This window comes from Megalobrama amblycephala, linkage group LG24 (genome assembly GCF_018812025.1).
Source record: "Megalobrama amblycephala isolate DHTTF-2021 linkage group LG24, ASM1881202v1, whole genome shotgun sequence".
Taxonomy (NCBI): domain Eukaryota; kingdom Metazoa; phylum Chordata; class Actinopteri; order Cypriniformes; family Xenocyprididae; genus Megalobrama; species Megalobrama amblycephala.
In genome coordinates, this window is record NC_063067.1 from 8,812,631 (window position 1) to 8,839,131 (window position 26,501).

The 26,501-nt window shown below is 37.5% G+C and overlaps 1 protein-coding gene across 7 annotated transcripts; it reads right to left on the reverse strand.

Moving 5' to 3' along the window:
* Positions 1 to 71: 71 nt before the first annotated feature.
* agap2 (ArfGAP with GTPase domain, ankyrin repeat and PH domain 2) lies at positions 72 to 25,869 on the reverse strand. Of its 7 annotated transcripts, none has more exons than XM_048178114.1 (19): positions 25,800 to 25,869; positions 15,842 to 15,900; positions 15,397 to 15,484; positions 15,200 to 15,285; positions 13,101 to 13,242; positions 12,875 to 13,009; positions 12,669 to 12,784; positions 11,514 to 11,657; positions 10,936 to 11,016; positions 10,622 to 10,726; positions 9,324 to 9,507; positions 9,132 to 9,239; positions 6,795 to 6,932; positions 6,470 to 6,529; positions 6,078 to 6,226; positions 3,363 to 3,453; positions 3,055 to 3,277; positions 2,281 to 2,548; positions 72 to 824 (listed from the first exon to the last, which is right to left on the reverse strand). In XM_048178114.1, the coding sequence occupies exons 1-19, from the start codon at positions 25,852 to 25,854 to the stop codon at positions 618 to 620; spliced, it is 2,439 nt and encodes an 812-aa protein (XP_048034071.1). In that variant the 5' UTR covers positions 25,855 to 25,869; the 3' UTR covers positions 72 to 617. The 7 variants fall into 7 exon arrangements, with proteins under 7 accessions (XP_048034071.1, XP_048034068.1, XP_048034065.1 ...); XM_048178111.1 differs by lacking the exon at positions 25,800 to 25,869 and adding an exon at positions 24,789 to 25,114; XM_048178108.1 differs by lacking the exon at positions 25,800 to 25,869 and adding an exon at positions 19,754 to 21,687 and having other exon boundaries at positions 9,324 to 9,495.
* Positions 25,870 to 26,501: the final 632 nt, after the last annotated feature.

Here is a 26,501-nt window from a genome sequence, read left to right on the forward strand (position 1 = left end):
GAAGTTTTGAGGCGTTATAATGTAGAAACATTGGCTTTTTGATAAAAAAAAGATGTAAACTTAACAAGCAGGAGGTTGAAGATCGGAGTTTATTGTCTATAGTCTTTAGAAATGATGCACAATGACAAATACTATTTCTTCTGGATATAAACATGTTCTTACATTACATTACCCTCAGCCATGATGACTATTTTAAAGAACAATGGTAATGACAGTCATAACGGTAAATACATTCCCTCAGATTGCTTTGGGAAACTCTCAAGCTACATTTTACCATGTAATGCATCTATATTACAGTATATTAATCAGCATATTATAAATAATATTGCTTTTTAGTTGGTAAAACAGCTTTCATTTTCATTAAAAAGGCATGTTGAAATTTTGTGGCTGTCATTCTAAGCCTTCTAATATGGACAATTAGGAGTTTCTTCTTTTCTTTTTACTTTTCCCCTTTTCTGAGGAATCCACAAGGATGTACAGTATTATAAATACAGTGTTGTTGGCGATATCCTGGGACAAAAAAAAAAAATCACAGACGCACAAAACACACAACTCTGTATGAAGAAATAAAAATGGCTCTGGGGAAAATGTTTATATGGATCATGAACGTTCATGGGTTACGAGACCCTCCTCCTGGAATTGACACGTCCGACACTCGTGATGCTACTTTTGCGGGAGAGAACAGGAGTCGGGGAGGTGGGTGACGTCTCGCTGGGGCAGCCGTGCTGGAGGAGAATCTCGCCACACTCTTTGCTCCCGGCTTGGCGTGCCAACGTCAGTGCGGTTCTACCTTGCGGATCCTTTGACTTCACGTCACTGCCATACTGTTGGGCACGATTAAGCAAAAAAAGTAGCCGTTAGAAATGTGCAAACAATGCAATACTGAAAGTGCAAAAGGAATGGTTTACCCAAAAAGGAAAATTCTACAAACACTTTGGGGTGAACTCGTCATTTAACACTATAAGGCTAATGTATCGTATTTGATACGCACATTTCTAAGGCCTCTAAATGATCAACATGATTAAACCTTTGCTAAAAAAACAAACATTGCACACAATCTTCTAAATGTCTTCTGTCGTCTGATTGATAGTTTATATTTTTAGCAAGTAAAAGGCCTTTTAATATAATTTTTACAAATGTCCAATTTCAAGTCATGGTACATGTGTCTTTCTGCTGTGAAATCTAATGATTTTTGTAAAGTAAATGTCAGAATAACTATTATATTGTTATTAATATTTCAAAATGAACATTTACTGGACTGAAGCAACTTAGGTTTGCTTGATTAACCATACATCATTTTTTAGAAAAGTCTCAAATATGATAAATCAGGATTTTGAGGAACTTTTATTTCTCTCGTATAGCATTGCATTATATGTTTTGCTCGCCACAATAAAAACTACAAAACTTTGATTATAAAAACTAATAATTTAAATATCATCTTACTAAGACATATTATTCAGAGATATAGAATGACAACTGATATTTATATGTATTTTATGCAAGTAGTCTGTTATACTTTTATAAAAATATCATTGATTTACATTACAAACTATCAGAATTTCATCCTACTTTTTGGCCATATAAATATCAGCATCCGCACCAAATTGCAGATTTTTGCTGAGTTTGGGTGTCTGAATAAAATTGAGATGTATGAGATGCATGAGCTGTATGTTTTCCTATATCAAACTATCTAAGCCATAAAAGCCTAATGTATCAAATATGATAATAAAAAAAAAGGTATAAAAAAATGTAAAAAAAAAATTGTGACCATAAACCACAAAACCAGTCATTTTTTGAAATTGAGATTTATACATCATCTGAAAGCTGAATAAATAAGCTTTCTGTTGATGTACGCTTTGTTTGGATAGGACAATATTTGGAAAAGATAAAACTATTTTAATATCTGGAATCTGAGAGTGCAAAAAAATCAAAATATTGAGAAAATCGCCTTTAAAGTTGTCCAAATGAAGTCCTTAGCAATGCATATCCACTCTCAAAAATATTTTTTGATACATTTACAGTAGAAAATTTACAAAATATCTTCATGGAACATGATCTTTACATAATATCCTAATGATTTTTGGCATAAAAGAAAAATCCATACTATGTATAGTTGGCTATTGCTACAAATATACCCATGCGACTTGTGGTCCAGGGTCACATTTAAAGATTTTCAAAAATATTTTCTCAATAAACTGTTCCAAAAAAAAAAAAATTCTAATTCAAAAATGTTGTCAGGCTTTCCAGGGTTAACTCAAAGAAACAGGCTCAGTAACTCACCCAGACCAGCAGCTGTGTCATGACCACGTCTCCCAGCTGGCAGGCCGCATGTAACGCGCTGTGATGCTGCTGCGCTGCTCCTTCAGGCGGCATGTTGATCAGGTCCTTGGTGCTGTGTGCGAGGAGCAGCAGAAGTCTGGGAAGGTCCCTGTCGATTACTGCTTTAAGCAACCAAGTCGACATTGTGTCCTCTGAACACTGAGCGGGCAAGGGCGACACAAATGCCCGCTGTTCATATTTGGCACGGATCCACGACTCCCTCTGCTCTCTGAGACAAACACAAAGCAAAGGCCAAATTATTACCATAGTGACTAACCGTGTTAGCCAAGGTCTCTTTACATGTGTGTCATGACAAGGACTGAAGCATTGCAACCTTTTTTAATGTTTTTGGTTAATGCTACCAAAAATGATTACTTTTTTTTCTTTAAATATCTTAACATACTTCAAATATATACATTTACAAGCACAATTTTAAGTGACAGTAAAGACATTTATAATCTTTTGAATTTTCTATTCACCAAAGAATACTGAAAAAATGTATCATGGTTTCCACAAAAATATTAAGCAGATAATAAGATAAGAATCAGAAATGTTTCTTGAGCAGCAAATCATCATATTAGAACGACTTCTGAAGGATCACATGACACGTAATGATGCTGAAAATTCAGCTTTGCCTGTCACAGGAATAAATTAAATTTATTTGTGCATGTCTCTGTAAAACAAAACTTACTGAACCACTGTCCACAATGACATTCACAGTCAAAGCCAGCTCACCTCGTTGCCTCAGGTGTCAACTTTTGGCACCCTTGTGTACAGGTCTCCCAAATGCTGTTGGCCATGTGATTGCCTATAGCCGAAAGCACTTTCGTGAGTTCACTGGGCCAGTCGTCCAGGTCTAGCGAGCGCACGCGGGACAGGTGCGTCCCCAGGTTCCGGTGTATACCCGAACACTCGATGCAGATTAGAGCACCGAGATTAAGACTCGCCCATGTTGGATCTGCAAGGAGACCATAATACTGAACAATGATCTCAACCTATACTTTTTATTGTTTACATTTTGATTATATCAGGACAACACTTACTTGGTGCTGCACAGTCCACACAGAGGTCGTTCCCTTTGGCGTTTCGAATGGCCTGCAGGGCAAGAGCTTCACTTTGGCTGTTCCTTCGAGCCTGAGAGTTAAAAATTAAGTCCATTATTTTGTAATATTACAGGAAAAACTGTTAATATGTATAGTATATTGCCGTTTAACATGATTTAAGTTTGTAGGATGAATCAGTGTCATTTTTTGATTCTATTAACCAATTATTACTCTTAGATTTTAGGGATAGGGAAGAAAGTGCCCCTATTATGCTATTTTAAAGGTTCCTAATTTAGTTTTGGAGGGCTTCTACAATAGGTTTACATGCATCCATTGAATTGAATTTTGTCATAATATCCATTGCAGCATCACCTCTTTTTTCACAGTGTCTGAAACGGTTTGATAAAAGATTCAGTCTTTCTAAACTCCTTTCCGGGAGTCTTCTCTGCTCTGATTGGTCAGATGGCCCAGTCTGTTGTGATTAGTGAATCTCAACCTTTTTTGAGTAATAGACCCCCGTCATATTTGGAACCATCCTCAAGGACCCCAGAATAAAATTGACTCATTGGTATCGTTAATGTCTTGGTGACGACCAAATGCAATCAAGTGTAATTTACTACTACGTTAGTTGACTTGTCTAATATTCAGTAATATTCAGTAATATCGTCAGTTATATTATACATATATTATCTTTTATGGGAACATGTCAAATGTCAAAATATACAAACATTCATATTCAGATATTTTATAAGGACCCCCTGGCATTATGTCAAGGACCACTAGGGGTCCATGGACCCCTGGTTGAGAAACATTGGTCTACCACATATAGCTTGCATCGGAAATAAAACACCCATTACCATATCTGAATTTCAGCTCTGGATCTTCCTCAGCACTTGATATGAAGAGTAACTATGGCATTGGTTTTACCGTATCAATTCCAGCGCGAGTCCTTATCCTTTGGAAGTGCACCAAAAGTGGAACACAAACCGAACACAAACCAAACCCTTCCAGGCGTCTGCTACAACTACATTGTTTGAGGGTCAAAGTAGACATTGTTCACAGGCAGCCAATGGAGACCACAAGGTGGCATTATGCAAATTTGTTACAAACCTACGTAGGTACGATCAGTAAGTAAGACTGGAATTACTGATGACTCGTTTCAGGCAGATCAGAATCGGTTCTTTATTTTGGGAGATAAAATAGGAGGCCAACATTCCAGGATTTTTCTCCATATAGTGGACTTCAATGGGGACCAACGGGTTGAAGGTCCAAATGTCAGTTTCAGTGCAGCTTCAAAAGGCTTTACATGATCCCAGACAAGGAATAAGTGTCTTTTCTAGAGAAATGATTGGTCATTTTCTAAAAAAAAATTAAAAATTATATACGTTTTAACCACAAATGCTCGTCTTGCACTAGCATCCACAACTTCATGCATTACGTAATCATGTTGCAAAGGTCACGTGTGGTGTTGGTGGAAGTACTCAAAAAACTCCTCCAACTTCAAAATCGTCCGACATTGTTGGTTTATCTTTTTTTTTTTGTAAAGGCCGTTTGACTTAGTCTTTGCACGTTCGCTTTTTAAACGCTTGCTCGGTACTTCCGCCTATGTCACACTTGACATTTCCAACGTTATTACGTAATGCGTAGCGGATTGAAGAGCAGTGCTTTTGTGATAAAAAATATTTTTAATTAAATTTTTTTTTAGAAAATGACCAATCGTTTCGCTACTTATTCTTCGTCTGGGATCGTGTAAAGTCCTTTGAAGCTGAACTGAAACTGCAATTTGGACCTTCAACCTGTTGGTCCCCATTGAATTACACTATATGGAGAAAAATCCTGGAATGTTTTCTTCAAAAACCTTAATTTCTTTTTGACTGAAGAAAGAAAGACATGAACATCTTGGATGACATGGGGGTGACTAAATTATCAGGAAATTTTAACTCAACGCTTGATGGAGGGCGTGTCTGAAGCTTGTGCTGATGACCCTTATAGAGATAACAACCAATAACATTACTTTCTGGTGTTGCATGAATGCAATTGGCTAGGTCTGCGCTTGGGAATTTGCATAAGGCGATCCGATTGGCTGATGCCTGCGTTGGCTCTCGAAAAGTTGAGAAATCTTCAACTTCTGCCGCGAGCAACGCGAGTGAAGTGACAGAACTCACAATTAAGTTCAGCAGCGCATGACGTCACCCATTTAAAGTAAATGACAAACGTTAACGCAGATGCCCCGTGTGAATGCAGCGTAAGCGTTTATGCAGAGTCTCGCTGTTTTTAGTGATTGAAATACACATGCTGGATATGGATCACGGGTGCCCAAAACTTGCATTTTATTCACATGTTTTTGTTTTTCTTCTTTTGAGATAAACATTTTTCAGGCCTGTAATGCAGTTCTATGGATGTTTCCAGGTCTCAGTGCAAGTTACGTGACTGAAAACTGAAAACTCTATTTATCGTGAACTTTGATCTTTGAAACTTTGCAGACATTTTACATTCACAAACAGATCTGGAAAAGCATAATAGTGGCACTTTAAAACCTACTGGCCACAAAAAATTTAATAGATTCATTTTTGGATGCACATTGAACATAAATAGTGAAATCGTGTTCTCACAAGTTTATACGGTTTGTGCTGCAAATCTTTAAAATGTTCCTGATAATGACAGACTGAAGATCAGATTAGAGCTTGTTAGATCATTATTTAATGCCCTCTTTACCTTATTTCTGCTCTCACAGCTCTGTAGACTTGCAAGGATCTGGCTTTCGATGGCCTGAACCCAGGCGTCCCTGTCCTCTTGACTTTGGGCTTCAAAATGCCAGCTCTGTCCTGTGCTCGATATGATGATGAAGTCTGCGCTCTCCTCTTCTGTTTGGGCAAGAGCAACAGTTATTTACACGAGAGGAAGGGATCAATAAAAACACCCATTGTGTCCTCGGTCTAATGCATCGTCTCAGTATAATTATGTGTTTGAGGAGACAGGAACACAGACAGAAACACTCAGATCCATTTGCTGTAATCTAATGATGTGACAAGAGATGGACATACTGCAGAAAAGACAGCGAGACAGAGTCAGCTCAGCCACTCACACATTTCATCCATTCAGGTTACCTGTTTTGTTAATGTTTCTCAAGCTACCAAAGCTCTTTAATTTCCACATTTTGCGCTTGGCTTGCGGTGCGAGAAATTAGTCCAGGGCAGCAGAGGATAAGAGGAATGAAAGGAAGAAAGGAAAGAAGGAAGAAAGAAAGAAAGAAGTAAAAGAGATTGTAAGAGGACCTTACAGAAAGCAATTAATCAGATCCACACTGGAATCATAAAGGAAAAGAGAGGACAGAGAATGTGCAAACTCTTCGCAATAACACATCTGATTGCTTTATCAGTAAAACTGGATCAATGTGGCGTGCGTTAATCGTTCACAAATCTGATCTCTTACCCTCAGCCTGTCCAGCCGCTGCGTCTCCTTTCAAGTTTATACTTCTGTTTCGTTTTTTCTTCTTCCTGTCAGTCATTGGAGAAGACGGGATGTGGTCTTTTCCTAAAGGAGGACTTGTAGCCCCCTCAATGCTCGAGTCTATTAAAATAATAATAAAAAAAGAGGACAGAATTTTGTCAAAACATTTCCTGCACAAGATTTGTAACTATTCCGATGATAAATCCAAAATATTACAAATAATTATATTTGTATTAATTATATTGGGTATATTTAAACATATTATAGTAAAATTCATATAGTACTCTTTATAATGTAATTGATTTATACATATATATTCAATAATATATATATATATATAAATAAATAATAATATTACTATATTAAATAATAGTAATACTATATTACTATACTAATATATATACTATATTAAATAATAAATAATATTACTATATATTATACTGTAATAATATACTATATAATACAGAATTTTTAATAATATAATATCATTATATTGAGTATTTTCCTGGGACAAAAAAAGAATACATATCTCTTAACACTAAATGTAACTAATAAAACTACAAATAATGAATCAAATAGAAAAATACTGAATCGAAAACACAGTCATGGACAGTGTTGGGGGTAATGCATTACCATTAACTTGAGTTACGTAATCAGATTACCCAATAAAGTAACACATCACTTTTAAACTTACAACAAAATATCTGAGTTACTTTTTCAAATAAGTAATGCAAGTTACTTATTTCCAATTTATAAATGACTAACAGCTCTCCTGTCCCCATTTTGAGAGAAATCGTGGGAAAGCGCAGAGGCGTTTTGTGACGGTTATTGTAGTTCTAGACTAAATGTGAACATGCATTTACTCATCTCAATTGCACAAAAACATTCAGTATTCCTCAAAATGAATAAAAACAGCGAAATGCAATCTCAGAACCGGCAATAATTTAATGTATTAAATTAAACAAATATACTTTATGTATTTAATCTCACTTTATTAACCATTGTCTTTGCTGCTGACTTTCGTTGATCCAGTTCAACTATATTAAAGGGATAGTTCACCCAAAAAAGAAAATTTGATGTTTATCTGCTTACCCCCAGGGCATCCAAGATGTAGGTGACTTTGTTTCTTCAGTTGAACACAAATGATGATTTTTAACTCCAACCGTTGCCGTCTGTCAGCCGTATAATGCAAGTCAATGGTCACACAATTTATAAGAGTCAATAAACACGCACAGACAAATCCAAATGAAACCCTGCGGCTCGTGACGGCACAGTGATGTCCTAAGATAAGAAACGATCGGTTTGTGCGAGAAACCGAACAGTATTTATATAATTTTTTACCTCTAATACACCACTATGTCCAACGGCATTCATCACTCGATTCGTGAGGTCTGATCGCGCTCTGACAGCGACAGTGATGTATAGCACTCATTGAAGTATATGCGCAAGACATCACTGCCGCTGTCAGAGCGCGATCAGACCTTACTAAGCGATTCCTGAACGCTGTTGGACATAGTGGTGTATTAGAGGTAAAAAAATATATAAATACTGTTTCGGTTTCTCGCACAAACCGATCGTTTTGTGTCTTAGGACATCAATGTGTCGTCACGAGCCGCAGGGTTTAGTTTGGATTTGTCTGTGCATGTTTATTGACTCTTATAAATTGTGTGACCATTGACTCGCATTATTTGACTGACAGACATCAACGGTTGGAGTTAAAAATCATCATTTGTGTTCAACTGAAGAAACAAAGTCACCTACATCTTGGATGCCCTGGGGGTAAGCAGATAAACATCACATTTTCATTTTTGGGTGAACTATCCCTTTAATAAGCAGAAATTACTTTAGATAAACATCACATTTGTGATTAGCCTGAAGTTTATTCATTTCACTTTTGGTGTGAAAGGGCCTTTACATTGGCCAAAAACAGAACTTTTTTGTTGTTATTAAAAAACAAACAAACAAGCAAGTCCAGTCCAGGTGAGAAAAAGTAACACAAAAGTAACGTAACACATTACTTTCCACAAAAAGTAACTAAGTAATGCAATTAGTTTTATAATGCAGTTCCCCAACACTGGTCATGGACTGGTGTATTTAACTAAATATTTAAGTACAAAAAAGAATAAGTAATTTTTTTTTAAACACCACTAAGTGATATGACTCTTTAAAATGAACTGTCAAAATGAAAATATGAACTGAAATGAATCATTACACATTGCAGTCATTTTCAGGTTAGTAGCACTGCTACATTTAATTAATTATTCTCCAACACTGTTATAGAAGGAATGAATGGAAGGTGTAAACAAAATATTTACGTACCCACACTGAACCCTTTATTAGACACAGATGACGGGCAACGTTTCACCTTTTGATCATTATGAAATGACAAGCCAGTTCTGGATGCCTCTTCTACAGTCAGAAGATTTGCTGGAAAGAGAGAAACCATGACAGTGAGAAATCATTCAAATTATTTTATTTAATTTGTGAGCACATTTTTAAAATTTCACTTACATGTAGCGCCCCCTTCAGATGACTGCTTGTCTTTACTAAGTCCATTTACACCGGGCACAGGGACAAGAGCAGGGCCAGGGGACGGCCCACCGGGAGTGACAGCGCGATGAAGACGTTTTCCTGGCACCTTTACTGTTACTCGCAACAAGTCCATCTCCTTCCCTTGAGCGTTCTGCATAAACTCCTAAAATCAAATATACATACATACATACATACATACATATATACATATATACACAAATTCGGAACACAAATTAAGATATTTTTGATGAAATCCGATGGCTCAGTGAGGCTTGCATCACCAGCAATAACGCTCCCTTTTTCAATGCCCAGAAAGATACTAAAAACATATTTAAAATAGTTTATGTGACTTTAATATTATAAAGCGACGAGAATACTTTTTGTGCACCAAAAAATAACAAAATAGCGACTTTATTCCACAATATCTAGTGATGGGCGATTTCAAAACACTGCTTCATGAAGCTTCGAAGCTTTACGAATCATTTGTTTCGATTCAGTGGTTCAGAGCGCCAAAATCACATGATTTCAGTAAACGAGGCTTTGTTACGTCATAAGTGTTTTGAAACTTCAATAGTTCATGTGACTTTGTCAGTCTGATACACGCCCCGAACCACTGATTCGAAACAAAAGATTCGTGAAGCTTCATAAAGCAGTGTTTTGAAATCGTCCATCACTAGATATTGTGGAATAAAGTCGCTATTTTGTTATTTTCGGCGCACAAAAAGTATTCTCGTCGCTTCATAACATTAAGATTGAACCACTGTAGTCACATGAACTGTTTTAAATATGTTTTTAGTAGGTTTCTGGGCATTGAAAAAGGGAGCTGGCGATGCAGGCCTCACTGAGTCATCGGATTTCATCAAAAATATCTTAATTTGTGTTCTGAAGAGTAATAAATTACATAATTTTAATTTTTGGGTGAACTAACCCTTTAAGTCTTGATTTTGGAAAAAAAATCTTCAAAATTAAATGAGTTTATGCTTAAAAAAATCTGTCAGTGGGGTCAGAAAAATAAATTTAATTCAAAGGGAAAACAAGATTATTTTTCTTACCTCACTAACAGATATTTTTCTTGTGTTGAGCATAAACTCACTTAATTTTGATCAATTTTTCTGTAAACAAGACTTAATATCTTAAGTCATTTTGCATCTCAAGTAAATATATCTTGATATAAGAATGTTTAGATATTTGTACTGGAAAACAAGATGAAAATACTGAGCAAGAAAAGTTATTTTCCTAGATGAAAACAGTATGGATTACAAGAAAGCATTACTCACGTTTATACTTGAATGATACATCAGCATGCCGTTGTTCGACAGCGTCACATACTTCTTCTTCCACTCCTTATTTAAAGAGCGTTCACTGCGTTTCCACAAAGTTCCCTAAAAAAATAAAAATAAAAATAACATTTATTTAATTTTTTTTTTTTAAATTATTATTATTTTTTTTATTTTTTTTTACATCTAAGGCAATGAGATTCAGACATTTTTTACAGTGCCTTCTACATGTCCAAATCCATCCAAATACTTTTTTGGGCCACTGCATTTCATCACGTCACATCCTCAAGTCAATGCTGAGATCTTACATGTACCTGTTTGATAGGAACCGACCGACTGCTCATGTCACTTCTGCTGTCTGAAGCTCTTTTCTCAGAGTCACTCCCACGACGGTTCTAAAATATCAGACATGTTAGATAAAGTACAGATGAGAGGAAGGTGAAACACATAAAGGAAGGAAGACAGATGTGACTCATGAAATGAGGTGAAAGTTAGAGTGACAGAGAGTTCACAAACATAATCTCAGACTAAAGATACTGTCATACTTCTGTTAGACTGTAACAGCATTTGAAGGTGACGTGTGTATTTTCACTAGTATCACCAAAAACAAGAACTGTTTTCAGACAGGTTTCCCCATCTGCCAATGGTCAGGCAAACAGAATAATGTTTTCATACTGCCACACAATTAATTGTTATCTTCTCATATTAAATTGGTATAGAAGAAATTACACACTCTCACCTCAGATTACTATAATCATTCAGATATAAGGCCAACTATATTTTAAAATATAAATAATACAATGCAAAATGTTCCACAACCAGTTTCACTGGTGTTGCACATAATCTAACAGGCAAGATCTGACACTCTTTGTAATGAGCTCAAAGAACTAACCGCAAATAAAGAGGTCCGTCGCCGGGGCAGATTTCGTTGCGAGCCCCCTTCTCCACTTGCCCCACCCCGTATGTCTTTGTGACTTATCACAGGGGTAGAAGGCAAAGAGGAGGGGTAATCACTACTTTGACCCCCATTACTGGCCTAAGAGAGGATGATGGGACATTAAGAAGAATGAGACAGAGGTTGGTGGAATGGCGAATGGTGCAGACAGATTGATGAAGACAAAGTTTTTCACAGTCAAATACTCAACAATAAGGATATAAAAATATGTAATGCATCAGTCTGAAATGAAAATGTATGTATTGATTTGGAAATTATTTATAATTCATCTACAGTATAATAAAGCCATGTAATTTCTCTTTTTATTAATTTTATTTTAATGATTATATTTGTAAAATTACCGTAATAATGAAAACTAAACCAAAATGCAACCTGATATCTGATTGTCTGGTGCATAGCACATAAGTAAGCAAAGAATATGAAACTAATCAGATCAGAAAATTTTGTCAAAGAAATATTTTACACCCCATACAACACTGTGATGGTATTTAATTCATTCAAATATTTCGCAAGAATTATAATGATAAAGGGGTCAATCTCACAAAGAAATGTCTGGGTCATAAAATAAAATAAAATAAAATAAAATAAAATAAAATAAAATAAAATAAAATAAAATAGGTATATTAAATTTAATAAGATATACAGTGAAACCAAAAATTATTCAGACTTTTTTTTATATTTTTTATATATTTTTACTAGTGGGTGCAGGACACTATAGTTCATTTATGTAAGTGAGGATAGCAAAATAAAGTAAACTCTGACATATTATACCCAAAAATTATTCATACAGTGGACTACCAGTAAAATTGATAAAAATTTGGGACCAAAAATTATTCAGACATTTTGACCATATCTGACATAATTAAGATTATTTTTTCTGATACAGTTTAACTCTGAGATCTTGTCATATTTTATTACCATTTTTTTTAACTAAAGTGAATAAACTCTATTAATGAATAAAATGTGTTTGAATACATTTTGGTTTGGCTCTTTTTGCATTATAGTAATGAAAATTAGATTTAAGAATTGACCCAGACATTTCTTGACAGCTTTCATGAGATTCATCAGAGAGACTCATAAGCATTGAGATACCTGTCCGGGCCCTGACACTGGAGTCGAGGCCCCTGAGTGACTCGGAGAGTTTGGAAGAGATTTACAGGAGGCCAGAAGGGCGGCTTGCTTCTTGGCAGCGACAATCTTGTGAGTCACTAAGAGGGAAACAAGTTTGTCCAATCAACACCGTCATCCTGATTGAAAATAACATGCTATTTTAGCCCCTATTTTGAGATGAAACTCACTTTCGTTAAATACTCTGTCCACATTAAGTCCATAGGTGGCACAGGTCTCATAGTAAGTGCAGCGACGCACATCTATACACAGCTGCTGGACTCTCTTGTCCTCAATCACACGGGCGTTAGTGCTACTAATCTTATCTGCAGGATAAAGAAACGGTCATAGAGTTGGTACGCAACACCATATTGATCAAGAAAACATCCCTGAATCCAAGACGAGTGTAGCTCTTACCTTGTGTTCCAACCGCTATAATGGGGATTTCTGCTATGTTACGATGTGCGCTTAGCTCACTGTAGTTCTTGTACACATCCTGGAAACTTGCTTCATTTTCCAGGCTAAAAACAAGGATGACACCATCGAGCCAGTTGCAGATCTACAATCACAAATTTAGGAATGAAAAACAGGGGAAAGCCGGAAGCGTATAATGCAGAATACACTATTGTTTAAAGGTTTGGGTTTAATTGTGAAAAAAGTGGCTGTAATCATAATTATAATGTTACAAAAGATTTCTATTTTAAATAAAAGTTCTTTTAAAAGTTCTTTCTTTTGCATATTAGAATGATTTCTGAAGGATCATGTGACAGTGAAGACTGAAGTAATGATGCTGAAAATTCAGCTTTGATCACAAGAATACATTACATTTTAAAATATAATCAAATAGAAAACAGTTATTGTAAATTGTAATAAGATTTTACAATACTATTGTTTTTACTTTATTTTTGATCAAATAAATGCAGCCTTGGTGAGCATGAAAGACTGCTTTCAAACACACAAAAAATTTTACTGACCCCAAATTTTTGAATGTTAGTATACATACAAACGCGAGCTCAATTTCATGCATCATTCCAAAATGCGTAAGGAGCAATTCATAACACAACATAAGAATGCTGCATTCTCAATCTTTCCACAAGGGGCACTATAAAATAATTGCATAAACTGTCTTCTTCTTCAGTTTCTAGTTAAAAATTAGTTAACCACACCTGTGGCTGCGTTTAAGGCTGCGTTCCACTCCAATTTTAGACATGCACTCGCGAACTTCCCTAAGCACTTCCCCTCGGGGGAATCCCTGCCGCCATTTTGAAGTGCGTTCCACTTCATGAAGTGGACAAGAAAAGTTTATATGGACAGACAATCGTCCCCTCGATTTTGACTGAGAGAGTGAGTCTACTCTGATGTACACTTAAAGCAGCTTTGTATCGCACAATTCAACTTGATTGTGACGTCACAGCAGATCGCGCTTAACTGAACTGTATGAACTTTTGATTATTTTGGGAATTAATCGCATAATAGTGTATAATATATTAATTATGTTGAGATTTCGTCGCATAATAATTGTAGCTACCTTATATTCACAGATTGATATTTTGTTTTAATTTGTGTAATTTTATTTTTCTTCAACAGCTCATATACCTATAGGATTTTATATATTTTCTCCAACAACTTATAAGCATATAGAATGTTGCATAAAACAAATTCATAAGTACAAAAGGGGTTTAAATAATAAATCAGCTCCATAGTGAATTCCAAGTGATCAAGGGCTTAATGCGTTTCATTTAAACCTTATGCACGAGTTCCACCAGTAGTGGGCACTTGTGCAACGTAAGCGATGACGCACAACCGAGTCCACGAGATGGAGGGAAGTTAACGAGTCAAGGGCATACAAATTTGTAGAAGAACGCAGCCTATTAGTCAGTTTATTATGCCCTTTCTTTGTTATTTTTCCCATATCTCGTTCACTCGATATACATCATTGCTTACGTTGAAAGAGTGCCCACTACTGGCGGAACCTTTGCAATGGGTTTAAATGAATTGAATCCGCTATGAAGCTGATTTATTATTCACAGTTTTTTTCCTTATGAATTTGTTTTACGCACCATTCTATAGGCCTGAATGTATGAAAAATTACACAAATGAAAATGATAACAATGCAATAAACTATACCTGTGTGAAAAAACAAACAGCTTAAGGTAGCTACAAGTATTATGCGGTTAAATGTCAAAATAACTCCAATATCATATTTTTGAGTGACTCGCTCCCTTGTAAAGATTGAGGGGTTGAGGGTCTGTCCAAATAAACTTCCCTTGACCACTTGACGAAATTGAACGCACTTCAAAATAGCGGCAGGGATTCCCCCAAAGGGAAGTGCTTAGGGAAGTTCACAAGTCTAAAACCGGAGCCCGGTTTAATGGCACAGACAGCTTGCTGTAGGTTTGTTACCTCCACACTAGGAGATGTACACTTTCATTGCACACTAAATATTTTTATTTATATTTTTGTTGTGCAGACAGTAAGTTCCTGACTCAAGTGTTAATACAGGAACATTAACACACCTGTGCACTTGGTGGACCAGATTCCTCTCGGATCAGCAATAACTGACTCTGTCCCTCCACCAACACCTCTTTTTTATATCTTCCCCCTTCCAGAGAAGAAAAAGAGGAGAAAGGCGAAAGATAAAATAACAATAATGACCCTAAATGGTTAAAATGACAGTCTTCGAAAAGCAGATGAGAAAGAACAAAGTTCTCACCCTCATGCGATTCAAGTGGAAGGTAACTTCCTGTGATGAATCTGTTTACCAGAGCAGATTTTCCACTGCGAATGCTACCCAGAACCCCCTGTATGCGGCAGAAAGAATATTTTTAATCATCACTTCAAAAAACAGAATATATATCATTTGACTTTGTTGAGATCTCATCTGAAACTCCTGAGGAGACACATTTGAGACCTGATTGAAATTTAAGCAAAAGTCTTTATTTATGCTCTTCTTGCTAATTTTAGTGATAATTTTGTTGGTGTTAAAAAACTACTTACAGGCAAAGATGTATCCTTACTTATCAGTATGACAAAAATTCAAAATAAATCTTTTTAGTGCACTTAACCAACTGAAATAGCCAATTGTTTTCATAGATGTATGCCTAAAACAATCTGAAATTTTTGTATATATGCTTAAGGAATTAAAAAATTGTTCTCACCAATCGCAGTTCTGGAATAGCACGGGTTAGGGTCCATTCCTGGCTATTGGCACATGATGCTGAAAAAAGAAAAGTCAAAATTAAGTTTTAACTTAAATACAATGAAGAAAAGTCATCCCATTCTACGGCCTTGTTGGTCTCCAGGGCGTTGCTATGCAGTAGCGTTTAGTGGCTATTAATGGGTTGCTAGCTATCCAGTTGCAAGGGTGTTTGAATGGCTTTTAATGTGTTGTTGTGCAGTTGCTAGGGTCTTTTAGGTGGTTGCCCTAGTAAAAAGAGCCCGTCCCCAAGTTCAATATTCTATATCCTACACTCTTTTTAACTGAAGTGTTTTACCTACTACAGTAACCAAATTTGGTACATATACTGATCTCAACAAACTGGACAACTTTCTAAATACATTCATTAGCTCCACCCAACAGAAAGTCAGCTATTTTAGATTTAATGTGTGTTTTTTTGGGGTTTTTTTTTTGAATGGCAGGTTCTGAATTTTTTAGGCCAAGACATTATCCTCCGGGTTCACAGACAAGGCTCAAGCCTAGTCCCAGACTCAAATGCATGTTTGAGCTGTTTTAACTGTAAGTAACTTGCACTGACATATCTTAAAATATGTCACTGTCATTAGTTTTGTCTCAAGATGCACACAAGTAATGCTTTATTTCTAAGGCATGTCTATAAAAGCTACTTAAAATGTCCTAATTAAACTAAGGCCTAATCCTGGCTTAATCTAAGCCCTGTCTGTGAAATAAGGCCGAAAGATGCTGAATTTGACCGTTCGCAAAGACCCGCCCCCTTTAGTTACCGTTGCACTGTTGGTCCACACATCATGTCCTCACGCAGTGAAAAATACATCACACTGGCATCGCGTCAACAGACAAGACTACTTTTGATATGAAACAAAGTCTTAAATTTCAAATTATGTGTTTTTTAAAGACATTTAAACAATAAATGCCGTCTTGTGGCTCTTTAATGTGTCGTGACAGATCACTGTAGCGCCTCGTGAACCGATCATCTCTTCCAACTAGTTCATTTATAGCATCAAATAAACATGAATGAACATCAGAAGGAATGTTGTTTGCGAAAGATGTCAGTACACACCATTTTTCAAGTTCAAGTCCACTGACGTCAATCTACTAACTAGTGCTTTGACGGACAAAATGGCGGATTCTGTGTTATGATTGGTTAGATCGCCTGTCAATCAAACTCTCAGCCAAAGGTTGATAAATCAAACAGTGTTGTCATGGCATGGGATTAAATTAATGGGGAAAAAAGGAAAACAGAGTATTGTATCTTCATAAGTGCATTATCTAATTTAGAAAAAAATACTATAGTAATTTATAGTAAATACTATAGTGTTTTTGAACCATACTATAGTAAATTGTAGTGTATATATTATAGTATTTGTTAATGAATGCTACAGCATACTGTAGTATTAACTATAGTGAACTGATAAACTGTAATAAATACTGTAGTATACTTTAGTTTACATTACCACAGCAACTATAGAATTACCACAACAAATTAATTCAAGTACTTTACTATAGCATGGTTCAAAAACACTATAGTATATACTATAAATTACTATCGTATTTTTTCATGTGGGGATCAAATTAAGCTTCTATATTTTTCTCATATTCTCATCTGTATTAGGCTATAGGTGCTTAGCAAGCACCACTAATAAAAGTACAACAGAAAAATAGATGAATCAATCATAACAAAAAAAGAGAAGGGATATGTGCTGATTTATGAATATTATATCTCAGCAGGTCAGCTACTGTATTTCTGTTTTCTAAAAAAGGTCTCTCACATTGATCTACGGCTTAAATCCCCTCGTTCTGACCCTTGATGTCAGTGACGTGGAAACTTCAGATGACTCACTTACAGGAAGAGCAAGTTTGACACGATCTAATGATTATACAGTGATCAAAACATTCAAAACCTCCAAGCATTGAGCAGCAGAATTAATAACATCATCAACTCCCTTCACATCAAGCCACATTATCTTACATGACCATCAAAGTCAGTTTAGCCTTAAGGATGCCGTCTGTTTCTTAGACCAAAGCTGTGACCATTGAAACACAGATCAGGCGTTGCCCTTCTGTTGCACATTTCTATGCTGCATCGAAGTGCGATTTGATCGCACCTTAGCCTCATATGACAGCTCATCTGGCAGTGTTATAAATCTCTAGTAATTCACAAGGCGTGAAGGACTGCAGGTGTATCCGTGCAGCAGTGAGCATGGAGCACCCACACCCCTCTCCGCTTTATATTGGAAGTCTTAGCGCACTCTCGCTATTTTTCACCGGTGGTTCAGACCCGGCACCCAGTGATAGACGGTCATGTCACCTCATTTTTTGTGTAACTGCACAGCTGTGTTGCCCTGTGGGTGCATCAAGCAGCAAAAGATGCTTTTGTTAAGGGGGAGGATCAGTGCGATACACCCTTGTGACCGGCATGCACTGATTAAAGCAGCTCACGACGCACAGATGCAGGAGTTCGCTGCTTAGATCGGCATACGATCTGACTTGGCATGCATGCCATTTGCAGTTTCCTCTCTCACACGCCACCCACGACACAACGGAAGAGGTTTAACCCCCTCCGAATTCAGCGCAATTCTATGAGGTCATTGTACGGCGAGGCGCATCAGGAGTCGAGCCAGTGCGGTTAGACAGTGTGATCCTTATGTGCCATATACAACACGCCACCCCCTCCATCTAAACGGACACTCTATGTGTCACATTCTGGTCTCTCTCTTTTTCAAAAGGACCCCTCCTCGCATACCCTCACTCCCATTCATTTCATGTGTGGCTCGCTCCCTGGCATAACACAGCCACACAACAGGCAACTCTCTCAGCCCTCCCTGTTGCCATGACAACCCCACCTCCAGCCGCTGCTTCTGTTCACTCGGAGAACACATACGTAAATATTTTGTGTGCGCATGCGTCGTGTGTACAGACACATCAGACCTTTTGCTCGTAGCATATAGACCACACACCTACATTGAGGTTCACTTGTGCAATTATCAATTATATCCTACAAAAGAGGAAACCTAATTATCAGATCTATATTGTTGAGAAATGCTGATGTTTGAAAAGAAGCTTTTGTTCAACAAGCTCTGCATGTAAATTAGTTGGAGGCATATCTGCAACGTTATAGGAGACTTACTTTGCATGGGTGGATTTAAAATGCAATTGCCTGTTGATTCAGATACTGCTTTATGTTGTTTAATATGTCTCTTCACTACAGAAATCAGTGCTTTACCTTCAGTTTAGAGTGCTAAAATTAAGAGACTGGTGATGAAAGGATTGAAGCTTCCGTGAAAGAATGAGATCAGAATACAGGAAGTGGGCGGAACATCAAAGATGGGATTAGGATGTTGGGCAAAATTATGCTGCCTGTGGCATGGGTATTATCAAATTTATTTCCCATTCCAATTTTTCCAGTGCAGAAAAAGAAACAGTAGGGGGTGGTTTTAAATAAAAGACCAGTATGCTTTCAACACCAACTCTACAACCCTAGGCATTAGAATTAATAAAACCAGAATTCCCTAAATGTGTGTACAGACTTCAACATGTTGATTTTTCAAATTAATGCAAACTAAAACATTAAGACACTTCACTTTAAAGGGATAGTTCTTCAAAAGAAGAAAGAAAGTCATTCAGGTTTGGAATGACATGAAGGGTGAGTAAATAAAGACACAATTTAAATTTTTTGATGAACAATCCCCTTAATATTAGCATAACATTTAGAGAACTTGTAGATGGATTGCGGGTGCTTTTACTCAAAGAATCCCTCATTTTCAAAATGTGCAAACTACCTAGTGTGCCCCCTCCCATTTTCAGAAACAATCCTGCTTCTGCTTATCTGAGAGTTTGAGTTGTATGATTGGGTGAGTAAGCCATATTCCCCTACCTTCCTCTTCACTGGATTCCCTCTGAATGGTGCTATAGACAGGGGTCACAATGGTTGCACTGGTTGCAACTGGAGTGCTCTTGGTAAAAATGCCACTAATAAATCTTAGCATCTTGCGGTCACGTGCTGAAGCCCCCTGGGACTGAGCTGTTCTAAAGTCAGATACCATTTGACCACCTTTGCACTTAAGGAGGTCCTCGGACAGACAGTTCAAGTCGCTGTTGTCCAGGGTGCGACTCTTTCCTTTGCGTTGAGGCTTGGTAATCAAGGCGACAGGGGTCGGAAGAGATGTAGATCCTGCCTTCAATCTCTCGGCTCGAGGGCTTTGGGTTCGCATGGCTATGATGTCCCCTTCAGTGGGCCTCTTCATCCCAACACCTTTGAGGTTTTCATCGCAAGTTTTCACCTCGCTTACAGCCCATGATGCCCGAAAAGATCCAGGAGTCGGGCTTGTTGGGGACTGAATCCTGGTCCGACTGTCCTTACGGTCAAGGCTCTTTGAGGAGGCATGGATGCTCTCTCTAGACTCCTTCAATTCACGGCCACTGCCGTGAGCTTTGAGGAGAGACACGGGACGCTGGGTCGCACGAACCGGGATGTCACCCAGATGTCTGGCTATATCCCGGGGATAAGAGGTTTGGGGCATTCCAGTTGATTCTCTGGCTCTTCCATTCTCTGTGGTTGATGAGATCATTGATTTTTGTCTATCACCAGGGTGAGCACCATCTGCAAAAAGTGCCTTGTCCTCCCTTGGGCTTTGGAGTATTTCCTGTTCCACTGAGAATTTGACAGATTCTCCAGCTTCCAGCTCCAAAGCCTCACCCATTTTCTGGCATTCCTGGCCCTCATTATTGGATCCAGCGTGCTTGAGATGTTTCGCTCCATCAGCATCGTACACCGCTCCCTCCACAGCTGGCCTGGACTTCTCCAACTCATTTTCCTCAGTGGTTTCTACCTTCACCAAGGTGAGGGAGATAAGGTAAGTGGTTTTTGGCTGTGACGTCCCGGTTCGGTTCATGGGGTCCAGAATTTCTCAACAGATCAAGGACAGAAAATTAATTCAAAGAATCAAATTCACTTGTTCAATGGCTTCCACAACAGAAAGAAATCACAGAATTCATAGAAAAAAAAGACAATTCGGCCAAATGTGTCAAAAAGAAGTGAACCGCAACCTCATTCCCTAGAGTGGGAAAAAATTTAGCTAATGTCCTTTGTGCTCTTTCACACCTTCATGTTTCTTCCCAGACTTAATTATCTTCGTATTGCTGTTCTCTGGTCCTCTCACACCTATTTTAAGCATGCAGACATGTGCCCACTTCTCCACACCTGCATGAAAAGCATGCTCCCGATTCCATTGACTACATTCAACAAGAGGCAGATTCAAAGGCAAAAATGACAATGCACAAGATGGAAACAGGATCGAAAATTCCTTCAAGGACGAAAAAGAGTAAAATTACATCTGGGAGACATGCAGAGCTGTTAACCTCAGATCAAGGCACATCGTTTCACCAACCTGCCCCACAGCGTGTGGAGGAGATGCTGACAGACTGAAGAGTCGAACTGAGGAGTCAGTCTACATGCCACATGGATCGGTGGAAACGTTTACGGCAAGTCCACAGAGAGAGATCCTAGTGTCCCCACACAGAGTCTATCCATCACGCCTCCGGTGATCAGTGCGTCAAGCAGTCGGGGATGTCAATAATGCAGACATACGAGACGATCATGCTTCATTCTAGAGAAGAAGGTGCGTCTCACGCTAAAGGTTTAGACGAGTCACGCATCATGAACAAGGGTCTCTCAGATCTCTCCAGTGGAAGGTCTTCTTCAAACCCACGCAGAACGGCACCGTGCAGGAATACCCTGCTTCTCTCTCCATCTCCTGCTTCTCTCTCTCTCTCTCTCTCTCTGCCCTTGTCACCAGCCAGACAGCTCCCAGCCCCTGCTTTCCACAGCCTGCTACCCCCTCCTCTCGTTCTCCCTCCCTCCCTCGCCTTCTCCCTCTCTTTTCTCTCGCTCGCACTCTCTCCTGCTTAAAAAGCGAGAATCAGTGATGTGTTGAGGAATAAAGACAGACTGTAAAGCTTGCAAGGTTCTGACAAGGAAAAGAGGTCAAGAAAAACACAAATACGAGTGGTTGCGTGCAAAAGCTAATCAAGACTGACACATCAATAAGGCAAATTCTGCACTCGATCCAGTGCTGTATCAGGCGGCAATGTGCCACATATCACAGTCACAGTCAGTACAGTGATTCAAGAGCCGCCGTGTCCCCCCACCTTTTCTGTCCTAGACACTGAGCTTGCTTGTTACCAAGGTATTCCGAGGCTAAACTCCTCCTCCTTCATGCACTGATTCCATCTAGTCTCCCGTTCGCTATCTCCATATCTAACCCCCTGCTCTGTGCACCCACTGTCCTTGCCAAGGTGTCTATGAATGAGTAAGCGACTGAGTGAGGGCATGCAATATTATTGACAATTTATTGATTGAACTGTTGGTCAAATGTGCTAGATTGGAGTCAATACTACACTCGAATTCATTCACCCTAACTGGGATGAGAGTAAAAAAAAAAAATCAATATATCCTACACAAGACTATTTATATGTCTTAAAACTGATCAAATATACAGCATATATATATATATATATATATATATATATATATATATATATATATATACACACACACACACACACACATATAAATTTATGAATGTAAATATCAATATGTCCTACACAAGGCTGTTTATGTCTTAAACCTGATAATCTATACAGCATATATATATATATATATATATATATATATATATATATATATATATGTTGAGGAAGGTGTTGCCTTTAAAATGTTAATTAGCAGTCATATAGAGTTCACAAATCAATAATATATGATATTGATTGCTATCAATCATGATGACAGGTGTCATTCAGAACACAATTCAACAACATTTAGGAAGAGGGCATGCAGTTACTTGTATATAAATGTCTCTCATTTGTTCTTTTTATTGATTTTCTTCTTTATTGCTAATGAAGAAGAATTTAGTGACTATTACTATTGCTCATGGTTAAGTTAAAGGGACAATTCACTCAAAAATTAAATTTCTATCATCATTTACTCACTTTCATGTCGTTCCAAACCTGTATGTATTACTTTCTTCTGTGGAATACAAAAGAATATATTTTGAAGAATATTTGGAACCAAACAACATAGAACCCCTGTGACTTTCAGGATAAGCTTTTTAATCTTATTTTGTATTCCACAGAAGAATGCAGTAAATGATGACAGAAATTACCCTAGAAACCAACCAGAAGACCCTAGTAACCACATAGCAACATCCTGGCAACCACAAGCAAGCGCCACTCACGTTGTCACCAGAAAATCCAAAGCTTTAGTTTATTTATATAGTATATAAATTCTATATTCTGTGCTAAAATTTCATGGTAGACATCTCCGTCTTGGAGAACTCACACTCGCATAAATATATTTTCCCCTTTCTCTCTCTCTCTCCCCAAAATCGCTGTCACTCTGCCCGTCTCCCACTCTCTTGGCTCCCTGCAGTAATCAACATTTAAATGTGTCAGTCCTATTCTCAAATCCCTATGCTCAGAAGCCAACAGCAATGATTTCCCCTTTACAGTTTCCTTCACTTTTATTTTATTCCCACCAAGCATCCTTTGAATCATCATATGACTATGTGGGCTAAATAAACCACATTCAAAGATGATCCTTTTGTTTTTTTGCTATTTCATCTTGTTTGTTCTGCAACTTAAGTTCCCAGAACATCATTAGTATGCTGGTTATAATGCAAGTGAACGACTTTCTCCTGGAAAATGATAATGGGTGAAAAAATCTGAACATTATCTAGGGACTACTACAATATCATAGAAACAAGAAACCAGAATATCCTAGCATCATTGTGGCAAGTTTTGCATGGGTAAGTACCATAACAATCTTGTTTAATTTTGGTTTTGGTTTGAAGAAACAAAATGTCAGTGAGATTACGCTGACGGATAACGTCTTCATATTGAGCTGCAATCTAGAGTGACGGATGCATTAATGCTCACAAGAGGAAGTGTGAGGAGGAAGTAATTTATAAGGAGCATCGACAAACACTATATTAAAGAGGCATTATTTACTGTCACCTGAGTTCCAATGTGAAAATATGCACTGCGTGGATGCTTACTGCCAACACGATTTATAAACGTTGCATCTTAAAATAATTTAACTTTACACCCGGCTCATTGGCTGGAGCATCAATGGATGCCAGATTATTTAAAGTCAAACAAAAAAAATCCCTGCAGAAAAAAAAAAGCATAATCTTGTGGAAAACTAAAAATAATGGGGTCAGATAGGGAGAGTAAGAGTAGCACTGTAGACAGGTGGTGACTGAGATGAAGAGGATGTGGCTTTCGTGGGCAGCATGTCAGCGTCAGACAGGAAATGGACCAGCACTTCGTGTTCAAAAGCTTGCCATCATGACGACGTCTCTAAGATGGTGCTAGTGTTTCAACCTGGGCCTCTGTAAATTAACATTCACGATTCTGATTCTACATCCGGACTGTAGTAACAGTTCAACATCACAGTCTAATGGAGGAGCATGTGCATTTGGAGACGTCTGCTGGTTATATAACTCAATTTGACATGAGTTAAAACATTTATATTCCTTTTTATCTGTCTGCCTTCTCTAAAATATACATTTGGGACATTTAATAATTTGATATGATTATAAAACTCAAGATAAAGAACACTGCAAAAGTGGAACAATCAATAGCAATCAAAAAATTCCTAATTCCTTGCATTTTTATCTCACACAAGGAGCTCAAATAAACTCATTTCCAGTATGATTAGTAAACTTGTTCTCTTCTGAGAATAATCTAGATGCATGCTGTTTATGAACATGTCTCCTCGGTAAGCAACAGACCCCCTTAAGTAAACATCACACCTTGCAAAATGATACAGGAATCTATCAGTAAGTGTTTTAGGGGATAAAATAAACAATCTCATGATATTTAGGAGACTTTTCCAATGAATTCAGGCTCACCTTGTATGCTGTGAAGAAAAACCTTTAGTCCTGTCCTGAGCTGCTGGTCCTCAACCCTCTCCAGCTGTTTGAGAAATTTGTTTATGGTTTTTTGTAAGCTTTCATGTCTTCTCACCTCAGCTCTAATTGCAGTCGAGTTTGTAACTTTAGTTATGCTATTCATATTTAGACCAATGCGACTGCTTAATATGCATGGAGTTTCTCCTGTAACCCATCAGCATTTCCTGCCCGTTCTTTCATGTCAGTGTCACGTACAGCCGTAAAAAGTTGTTCAAACTCTAAAGCATGCAGCTCAGAGCAGAAGTAGTTTTGCTTGCATGAATTTCCTCTCTCTTTCTCTCTCTCTCTCTCTCTCTCTCTGAATTCACTTCCTGATTTTAAAAGAGTGTCACCATCTCATAGGCTGCTCTCTCGCAAACAGGATTTTGTGGTAAATTCAAGACAACCGTTAAAAAAAAATATGGTTTCAAAAATGCAGCCTCAAATGTATCAGATTTAGAGCTGGAATGGCAAAACCTCAGCAATGATATGAGAACAAAAATATATTATGATACAAATAGAGGAAATTGGGGCTAGTTGTCACATGCTGTTTGATAGACAATGGTATTTTTTTTATAAATGTCAATTTGAGCAGTTTGTCACATTAATACTGGGGCAAGTGTTTACATAATTTATTAATTATAATATGTGTTGTTATGCTAAATAATGTAATGCTTGATTTATATATATATATATATATATATATATATATATATATATATATATATATATATATATATATATGTGCTTTTTAAACTCATCCCATATAGTGTCAACACATTAAATAGCTTTATTTTGTAACAAATGCTTTAATATATGTGCCTATAACTGACATTCAAAAATAAACCTATCCTGAGAGATATATTGACTGAACTGAGTAACAATTAGCCTCAGCCTCCTCTATACAACTCCATAAGATATTAAAATATTTGGCATTTACAGTAATTTGTTGCGTGAGATGAAAATACATACTTAAACATACATATCGCAGTGTCTTCAGGCCTTCACAGTGTCTGATTTTGAACATGGGCCTGTCTTTATCATCATCAGTCCTCAATGCAGCATCCTGTGTCTCTCACACGCCCGTGACGACAGAGGGCGGGCTGAAGTGTGACGTTGTTTGTTGCTACTCTGCTCAGCCAATGATGTTCAAGCAGCACACACGCCTCACTTCAGCGCTGGTTTAAATACCAGTCCACAAGGTTCAGTATTTACTATAATCATTTAAATCAGCACCTCTAATTATTATCTCAGAAACATATTAATATTCAGTCTATTAGATATTATATCTATTAGATTATAGATTTGATTGTCTATGATGAAGCACGCATGTTTGCCAAAGACTATAGAATAACACAAGACGCGTTACTCGTATTGTTTTGAATGGGAAAAAGTGCTTCTAAATAAGAAAAAGTGCTTCTAAATAAATGTAGCGTTTTGGGTTTTAGAAAAGCGCATTGTAAATAAAATGTATTATTATTATTATTATTATTATTATTATAAGAGCCAATTTACTGATTGGTAAAGTCATCGAGTCACTGCAGCGGCCGTTAGAAGCTCCGGTTCCTATGGAAACAGTCAGACGCGCGCCTCAGAAGTGAGACACGAGAGACGCGCGTTTAGGACTGCGCATGCGCATTAGCTTGATCCAGCCTGAAAAATTTTTTTTTTGTC

Bases quoted from the DNA above. Each gene is read 5' to 3' on its own strand.
- agap2 (XM_048178107.1), bottom strand. From the start codon at position 20,771: ATGAACCGAACCGGGACGTCACAGCCAAAAACCACTTACCTTATCTCC. The intron at 13,010-13,100 runs GTAAGAGCTACA...TTTATCCTGCAG, and splicing joins TATAGCGGTTGGAACACAAG to ATAAGATTAGTAGCACTAAC. The intron at 11,658-12,668 runs GTATCTCAATGC...ATCCTCTCTTAG, and splicing joins CAGTGTCAGGGCCCGGACAG to GCCAGTAATGGGGGTCAAAG.